Raw genomic sequence first — 9660 nt, 5'->3', positions numbered from 1 at the left:
CATTTTTTTTCCATCCGTTGTTTTCCGTCCGATTTTAAGGTGATCAATTTTGACTCCAAAATTATCCGCTGATAGATTACGTTACTTTTCCTTCGAAAAATTTTAATGAAATAAACGATAAAAATTTTTTCATCGTAAAAACTTTTCCTTAATTTTACTTTCCACTCTTCCAAGTAAACATAGCCTTAAATAATATCACTTTCTTCACCTACCTAGCAATAAGTGAGACTTCTCGAGTAAGCACACGCCGCGTGTATAACAATTAACAATTATCAATTAATGACTTTTTTTTTTATAAAAAAATATAATAATTAATATACACATGAGCACGAATAAATGAGCAGACACTCCAGTGAATTGAAGCTTTATATATATCATATGGAAGGCCTAACCTTGGATGCACGGTTAATTCCACACATCCGACAACCATAAAATAAGCGTTGATTATTATGTTTGATCATCCGGTAGATGGTATATTTGAATAAATTTCATCCACCATGCAATTAAGACTCATCACAAACAAGTTCCTACCAAACAAAATGACAGCCACCTCGGTCGCTGGGATATTCGATAAGTTCTAATGAAAAATAACAAAGAACAAGTATAGGGAAAAAAATGATTGGAACCGCAGGCAATATAATTTGATGGCAAAAGATCCATCCAATCAATGTTTGCAGCATTCAACCCTCCGCAACAATTTCATGAATCTTTTCACTGATCTCTGGATCTTCAGATCTAACTGCTAGCTTCATCGCAACCTGCTTGGACCCATCAATGCCGAATGAAACTCTTACAAGCACCTTCACATTGCCAACAAAAATACCTGACAGCAAACATGTGTGTGATCTGGAGTTGTTTGGAACGACATCAGTTCCCTGCGAACAATTCAACATGGTTGGTTTCATTCTGTAGCAAAATGAAATCCCATGCTTAAGAAAGACTAACCTCACAAGGTTGCATGCCGACAATATCTATGACTGCCTTGACAGTTTCTGCCAAGCTCTCTTTCACACCTAGGCCATACTCGTCAATGCGCTCATTATCAGGGTCCATGCCATCCCAAGCATTTTTGAAGTTGGAGACTCCCACCTTCAGCATGTAATCAGCTGCAGCAATTTCAAGATCCTCAAGCTGGTACTCATCTTCAACGCCTTCTTCCTCTGCCTCCCCTGTAGCTGGATCTACCTGATGACAGACAGCATAAAAGGAGAATGGTTGGATTTGCCAACGACACGAGCTAAATAAATATAAGCATCAAAGCACCGGCAGAAAAAGATCAAAACTTGCTGAAGCTAACTCTTAGATAACATTCTACACAGCATGAAATCCTAACTGTCCAAAACAAAGAAAAGAGCCCGTTGAACTCATTTACTTGGTAAGCAGTAGCCGGAGGAGCATTATCTTCTATTTTATGAAAGCTATAAACAGACATGAATGAACAATTGATTCAGACATGCATATTATAATAACATCAGACAACCGAGGGATGAGGCAAACCTCCTTAACCACAAACTTCAGAAGGTTTGAGAACTTTCCAGTAGCAGGAACACCTTCTGGTTTTTCAAAAGCAACAAAAGTCTGTCCTGGCGAAGCATATGGTAAGGACCGCAAGGGCTTTGTTGCAACTTCTGAAAATTCCTCTGCTTCAGATGGATCCACAAAAACAGTAACCTGATGTAAAGGAAAATCAGAACATTGTAAGCTTTACAAGCCTAGTTGAGAAACTATTTCCTAAACAACTACTGACCATTTCGAGTAACTGTTCGGCAATGGTATTTGTGCAGTTGTATTGGAATATGACATGGCTATCAAAGATGTGCTTCACTGCGTTAACAGAATATTCAGTCTCTGCTTCAGTCAACTCCACAGGTGCAGATGACTGAGAAATCAGAGCAGATATATTAATAAAAGAATAATCAGATATAGCACCCAATAACAGCTATTGATAACCTTGAAAAGTTTTCCAAATCCAGAAAACTCAGGGATGGACGAAAGGAGTTTTTCATATCCATCAACGACGGAAGTGGGAGCACTTGGAGCAGTGGTTAAGCCAGTTGGCTTTTTACCAGGAGCCTTCTTCTCGGCAAGGGGTTGTGATTTGATCTCCTTGGGGACAGAAAAAATATCAAAGGGTACGTCTGATGCCACCTGAATTTAAAAAAGAGGCAAATTAAGTCGTAGAAATAACTATTGTATTTGACAAAAACATTACAAGTGATGATCATACATAATTACGCAAACTTGTTTCGAAGTTGATGAGTGGCACATCTAGAGGACCAAATAAGAATTCCTTTACTTCCTGATCAGTTTCAGTGGCAGGGTCACTTCCTAGAGTATTGAGATAAAGTGTAGCCCTGTCCCTGACCTACATCAGATGAGTGACAAAACAAGATTATTTACTCTGACTATAAAGGCTGCCGTGTAACAATAACAATGAACCATAACCAAGAAATAAGACTGGATATCAATTGTACCAGTAATCAAGCTCTGAAATTTAACCATAAACATATAATTCTTATCTATAGGATCTTAGTGTCTTCAAATTGGAATAATTTTCAAAAAGTGTGTAACTTGAATCAGAAATGTAAAGTGAATGGAGAATATATAAAAAAACACTTCAAAGATTTATACCAAGAGGACTCACTTATGAATCTTACTGATTTTTGTAGAACCAAAAATTACCACATTTCAAGAAAAAAAGCTCTATCTTCAGATATATTAGCAGAAGTTACCTCATCATCACTATCAAATAGGCAACGTCTCAACAGAACAAATATACGAGGCTGCAGAAAATAGCCAAAGCCAATAGCAATAAGTGTCGGATTATAAATCGGAAGAATACTTTTTCAAGAAACAACATGATCTAGTACCTTTAGTGAGTCTACCATAGCACCAAATTTTGCCAAGGTGCTTACAGCACAAGCTCGGACAGTTGCATTTTCAAGTATCACACGGTTATAAATATAGCGAATATATCTACTAGGGTCTGATGTCTTTGGGCCTTCGTTCCCAAGAAAGTGAAGAATCTAGTAGAGAGCAGGAAAAAATTAATTCACTCAAGGATACGAACATTGCAAAAAATCACATGATAATTACCTGGGTCGACAGGTACGTAAATTCACAGTCCTCGATGAATTCACATAGGTGAAACAAGCCAATTTCTTTTGCTTCAGGTATATCTCTGATCAGGATGACTATTGAATCAACAATTGCTTTCTTGTAGTCAAAGCCCCCTTCTTCCCGAAGAATGTTGCTTAAGAAATTCATCCTAGGAAGTAAATTGCAACAAATAAATGTTTGCCTTCAGTAAAGAACATCTAGCAGAAACATAAGTGAAGAGGACTTTTACATACAAAGAACGGTATTTGAGGGGGAATTTCAAGCACAAAGATCTTATAGCTTCCACAACAACAATCTTGAACTCATCTGCAATATCTGACATGAAATTTGTAATTTGTTTCATCAGGCGATCTACACTTGATTCATTTCCAGTTTTTAGAAGTGTAGTTATTGCAAGTGTAGCAATGCTCCTGTTTTGGTCTGAAATTAGGCTCTCCATATCAATGTTGCAATTTGTAACTGCTAGAGGATGAGTATTAGCAACCTGCAACAGATTAATCGAGCTCAACAAACACTTTATGATATCTACAAGCAATTCCTTTGATAAACAAAATAAGTAACTAATTTAGATCTAGGCAGGACATTGGCTATAAGTAGATGTTAAAGGGACAAAGAAAGTAACAAGATATGCATTTGTAGCACAGGAAGGATCAACTTGGAGAGCATGTCTGATTAAATATGAAATAAAATTTTTTGAGAATTTACTTAGTATCGACAATTAGAAAAAATCTAATAAAATTTGTCAACTCTAACCTTATTTAGTGTTCTAATAGCTGCAAATCTAAGAACAGGTTTTGATGAACTCAAAAACAACTGCAATACAGTGATAGCAGGGGTCAACTCTCGACTAGTCACACCACTCAACTCTGTTATTGCTCTTGCAGCCTCAAAGACAACCATTTCAGCTTTGTGTCGCAGACAAGATTCAAGGTAATCAAAAAATGGGCGCTCTCCTTGTAAGTTTGCATTTGATTCTCGAATTACCTGAAAAAGATGTCTAGTTATAAAATCTCAGATTGTTTATCTAACCTCCAGTCCATGAAAATACCTGGCTAGTGTATCTTATCAAAAGGCACTGAGCCAAAGGTGAACGGACTGATCCTTTAGTCAAGCTAGTGACAAGTTTGGTAACAGCAAGGCGATCATTTTGTCTAATCTGCAATTCAGAAAAGCAATAAGTGGAGAACAAACAAAAAGTTTATGATAAAAGCTCTAATAGAATTTTAAATCTCATGTAGTTCATCATTGAATAATTTAATGCATGATCAGAAAACTACAAATTGACGGAAAGCCAATAACCAGTTAAAGCTACATAAGACATGTCATTTCTAGCAACTCATAACAATTACAGTACTTGTACTTTCTATCCCTTGCCTGTGGATGTTCATATAATTCTATGTACAGAACCATGATGATCTACCTGCAACTCAAAATGCAGGCACATTGTGAAAAAATTAAGTAGCACACCTGGTGTAGAAGAGCAAGGGCATGGAATTGCACGAGAGCAGCTCTTGACTGAACAGCTTCTTGCACCTCATTGCTCCATCTTTTTACAATTTCTGGATTTGTCTGTATCCATAATTGGAAGTAAATATGCCACATGTGAAAGTAAACCATAGGCATGGCCAAAAGTGAAAAAATGATACCTGAAGCAAGTGAACTGCACTAACGAGGGCCGCACTAGAAACAACAGGATTTTTGTCAACAATTGCTTGCTTTAAGTATCTCTCAATTTGAGCAAGCAGAGTGCTATCAGTAATTCTACAAAGGACTCGGATAGCATTGGCTCTATACATATCAGTCTTACTATTCATATCCTTCATCAAAGAGCTTGTGACAATAATAACCTAGACAGACAAAGGAAAAAATATTAATATTGTAAAGCTCTTAAAGACAGATTGTAGACAGTCACACCTCATCTGCAGACGGTGAAAGTTCCTTAATCATCAAATAGACCATCCTCCTAAGCACTGTATCCTTAGACTGAAATAGTTTTGTCACGGCAAAAAAGACTCCCGTGGCCTCAACCTATAATAAAAAGAAAACATCAACAATGTTGACTATAGCGTAGCAGGAAAGAGTAACAGGACCTCACCTTAGTAAATGTTTCTCCTTGATTAAGCAAATACAATAGCTTAGTAATAACCTGCAAATTTGTCATAAAAATCATGAATAAAGCATGTGGAACAATTTAACTCAATCATACAAGCATACTGGCAACCAAGATCTAGAACAGGGTACCTGAGAGCATTTTCTGGCATCGAGTTGGGGATCGTGGAAAACTCTTGCCTCTTGCAGGACAGCTCCTTTCTCAATTCCGTGAAAGGGTGAGTATTCTTCTGCATTAAGGGTAAGATTTCGAGACGAGCAGTCATTTTCCAGCACACAAATATCAGCTTAGATCTAAGTGACAGGACAGTTGCGCTCCAATATCGTTAATTTCCTCCCAACACAATCAATATTAGCGAAAACTACATACCAAAGCACTCCAATGCAGGAATCAAAAGGTCAAAGAGGAAAAAAAAATCACTCAACGACTTCAGATCCACTATTGAAAAAAGGACAAATCTCGTGATGAAAGGGGGTGTCTCTTTCTCAGCACGGATCTATATGAAACCGGCAGATCTCCATTCGGAAGATCGTTGGACATCGTCTTGGCGCCAGGATTCAATCAAAATCGAAGAATTTTAAACGCAAATACACTGGAATCAACGAGAGATCTTGAAATAACAAAAAATAAAACGGGGATGGGAGAAGACCTTCCTCATCGTGGTCATCATCCTTCCTTTTTGACAAAGGGCTGAGCCATGTCGGTGTTGCGAGATCCGACGGGATCGACGAAGAGGGAAGAGATGGGAAGTGGGAGGACAGTACAACCGGCGATCGGTCGATGGAATGGGGCGTCTTATGTAAATGAGAAAGGCCGCGGAGCCTCTAAATGGATCGGGTTGAATCGGATTAATTTAAACAAAATCCGACCCCTTGCTACCACTTACTTGCCACTGGCCAAATCAGATTTTTCAAAATAATTAACATAATTAAATATAGTATCTGAGTCTTGTATTAATTATAATTTAAAATTAATTAAATCATTTGTTGCTTACAATTTTTTAGATCGATACTTGAGATGAATAAAAATATGAATAATTGAAAATTTACATACATTTAGTATTATATAAAAGAGTTCATCTTGTCCGAAAGTGTGGAGCTGAAAAACTAGGAACGTGACAGTCTTGTTGATTGTACGAAGACCTTACTACTATTTGCAAAACAAAACTAAACCAGGGAAGGAGTCCATGGTGTTGACCCTCTGACGCTCAAGTTAAAAGCAGAAAAAGAAAAAAATGAGAGTACTAGGGGCAAAGATGAATCTTGCCTTTCTCCATACATGACGTACTCTTTTATACTTTTCTCAGTGACCCTCCGTCTTCTCCTGTTTAATGATATTAATTACCGATCAAAGATATCTTTATCTTGGTTTCTTCTCATTTAATGATAGATGAAGTGTTCTTTTTTATTTTCTCTTTCTCTTATTAATTATTTATCTTTTCCTCTTTTTTTATTTTACCGGATCATTATGTATACTATGCCAACACCATACTTCGAACCGGACGAGTGGCCCACTCGGCTCGAGCTCCTGGCCCGCTCAACTTGCTCTTCCGTCGATCGGCTTGGCCAGACACTGGTTTACTCAGATGGTCGATCAGACAATGATCACTCCAATTGGGCGATGAACCGCTTCATGCTCAGATGCAGCCGAGTCTTGCTTAAACCCTAGTGTTGACCACTTTGACTTTGACCTACACTGTGGCAATTGACTCGGGCCAGGTAGGCTCCTCCTTATCGCTGCATTACAAGCCTCTCATTCAAGTCTAGTCGAAGGAGGTTGCAAGTTCAACTGACTGGACAAGATGTGTCTTCGGCGACTCGAGGCTTGTTGAGCCCAGATTCTACAATGTCCTATCGGACTGTGCTCGGTCTGGAATCACTGATCGGCCCACAAGCCAATGCCTCTCAGCTTCATTTTGTTGTTGTCAAATTCAGCCCTGTGACCCTTTCTGTGCGTCGATCGGGACGATGCGCAGCAACACTTGGCCCATGTTTTCCTTTTCCTTACACGTCCTCAAGCGAGCTCGGTCTTGGCTGATGTCGTCCAAATTTCTTGAAGACCGTGTAAATCCTTGATAGTTATGATTGAGCACGCGGTCATATCTTTTTAATTAAGCTCATTAAATGCTATCCGATGACCGAAGGACATGTGTCCCTCACTACCGTCGCATGCTCGATGCGACAGGCGGATATTCTCTCACAATGAGGCGTGCGCCTTTTCAAAATCAACGATTGGATCTGCTTCTAGGTTTCCATAGCTTTAGATCGGACGACTGAGGTTGATCGACTGTGAGGTTTATAAACCTCACGTGTGTTGCCATCTTCCTCATTCTGCGTCCTTGTCTTCGAGCTTTCCAGCGACACTGCGTTCTCCTTCCTTCCTGGCGCTTATAGCGATCTCTCTAGTATGCTTTCTGTACTGTTCAACTGGATCTGTTCATTGTTATTGGCGTCCTTTCTTTCAATCGAACAACTTCGTTGTTTCTTGTAGACGTTGATTTCTAATGGCGAGCTCCTCTCAACCTCCTACCGCTATCCCTAGGCTCTAGTACACGTCCATCGAGTCCAAGTTCGACAGAGGTGATGCTGAGAGTTTGAGAGATGCTTTTGAAATTCCTTCCGCTTATCAAATCGGTCTCCCTTCAGCCTTTGATTGCTTGAACGAGTCACCTGGGTTTTTTATATTTCTTTAGGGACTAATTTACCGTCGCCCTGTGGTTCCCAATCAATCTCTGCCGTTTGTAAATTTTTTGTATTTCTCTCCACCAACTAGTGTCAAACTCCTTTCGGCTAATGTGTTGGGTTGTCATTTTGTTCCTCCTGCACAACATTCCTCTTACTCCTCGGCTCTTTCACTATTTCTATTATCTCAAATTGTTCGAGCAGTGGACTTTTCTCTTCCAAGCCCGATTGGGCCTAGTCTTCTTTGACAAGATGTCATCCTCCAACCAGCATTGGAAGGACTACTATTTCTTTGTTCGCTTTCCTGAGCGGTCGGACTTCCCGACTAGGTGGCAATTAGAGGTGTCGAACCCTCCAGAGCTCAAGGAGTATAAGAGCCGCTCGGACTACCTTCATGCAACTTCTAGCTTGGCCTGTTCAGAAATACCATATACACAAGTTGTTGTTGGAGGGTGTCCTCTACGTGTTCGACCTGAGCCTGATCTACACGAGGCTTCCGTCCAGCTTAGGTATGTTCTTTCTTAGCATAACTTTTGAATCTAATTGATTTCTTTCTTTCTTTTGGAGCTCAAGTCATGTTACACGCATATCTGGCCGACAAGTCCAAACTAGCGGACGCGGAGATCAATGTTGCGGCTGTGGCCATGTTGGAGAGTCGCAGTCTGCAACTGGTCGGTTCCCACAAGGATCTGCTTGGCGAGGAGGGAACTCAAGTGTTGGGGAGCGGCGCTGGAGGCAATCGGGCAGTCGCCAGTGATGCGGCGGTTGCCACAGCGGACCTCCAAATCTTCCGAGGATTCAGACCAAGTTGCTTTCAAGGCCTTCCTTCTTCTTTGCTTCTGGTTTCGACATTCCAGCTTGCAGTGTCCCTTCTAATTGTAACCATAACAGGTAACTTCAGACTTGGTCTTGATGTTCGATTGAGTCACCTTCTTTTTCTTAAGTACTTTCCGAACTAGTTTGACTAGTTCATTGGTGATGACGTCTTTGTCTTCAGAATTTGATTCGTCTTTGGATTCAGGTTCGGTTGGGTGCTTAAGCTTTGACTTCTTGTTTATGAGTTTCTCTGCAAGTAATGCAACCTTTTTCGACCAGAGTAGTATTAGTTTGTTCATAAAGTTAGAATTCAAAAAAAATAACTCGTCTAGTCTAATTAAAGAAAGGTCCTTGGATACTTTGTAAGTATCTATCATCGATGCCCATAAGGTATTTCTGGGAAAAACATTTAGAGTGTATCTGATGACGTCGTGATTCCCTACTTTTTGTCCAATCGCGTGGAAGTCATTCAAAAGATCTTGGATGCGAGCGTTTAACTGGCTCGCCGACTCACCTTTCTGCATTTTAATGTTATATAATTTATTTAATAACAAATCTTTCTTACATACCTTAGCATCGGAGGTTCCTTCATGAAATTTGATCAACTTTTGCTAGAGATCCTTTGCGCTGCTGAATGGTTCAACTCGATTCAACTCAACTTTAGTGAGTCTGCATTGTAAGGCTCGAGTTGCCTCAGCATCAACCTCAATCTTTTTAATCAAGTGTGTGTCCCAATTTTTGCATAATACAAGTGCTCCAATGTCGTCGACTAGTAGGGAGAGGACCGTTTGGATGATGATCCACATTTCTATCTCGGTCTTCAAATAGTACTCTATTCGGCTCTTTCAATAGCCAAATCTTCGTCGGAGAAGAGTGGTGAGTGTAAGGTACTATAGCCTTCTTGATGGGACATTTTAGTGAAAATCTTGCAAT

The 9660-nt window shown here is 39.7% G+C and overlaps 1 protein-coding gene across 1 annotated transcript; it reads right to left on the bottom strand.

Annotated features, from left to right (window-relative positions):
- Positions 1–353: 353 nt before the first annotated feature.
- LOC122054719 (coatomer subunit gamma-2-like) lies at positions 354–6510 on the bottom strand. The gene is made up of 19 exons (XM_042616157.1): positions 6475–6510; positions 5880–6054; positions 5362–5459; positions 5216–5266; positions 5035–5148; positions 4767–4967; positions 4588–4689; positions 4169–4276; positions 3874–4104; positions 3354–3604; positions 3097–3268; positions 2871–3026; positions 2733–2783; positions 2228–2365; positions 1951–2148; positions 1748–1879; positions 1498–1671; positions 946–1185; positions 354–875 (listed from the first exon to the last, which is right to left on the bottom strand). The coding sequence occupies exons 1-19, from the start codon at positions 6508–6510 to the stop codon at positions 681–683; spliced, it is 2823 nt and encodes a 940-aa protein (XP_042472091.1). The 3' UTR covers positions 354–680.
- Positions 6511–9660: the final 3150 nt, after the last annotated feature.

Source organism: Zingiber officinale, chromosome 3B, assembly GCF_018446385.1.
Source record: "Zingiber officinale cultivar Zhangliang chromosome 3B, Zo_v1.1, whole genome shotgun sequence".
Classification (NCBI taxonomy): Eukaryota; Viridiplantae; Streptophyta; class Magnoliopsida; order Zingiberales; family Zingiberaceae; genus Zingiber; species Zingiber officinale.
The sequence above is the reverse complement of the archived record's forward strand: the minus strand, read 5'-3'. Positions and strand labels throughout refer to the sequence as shown.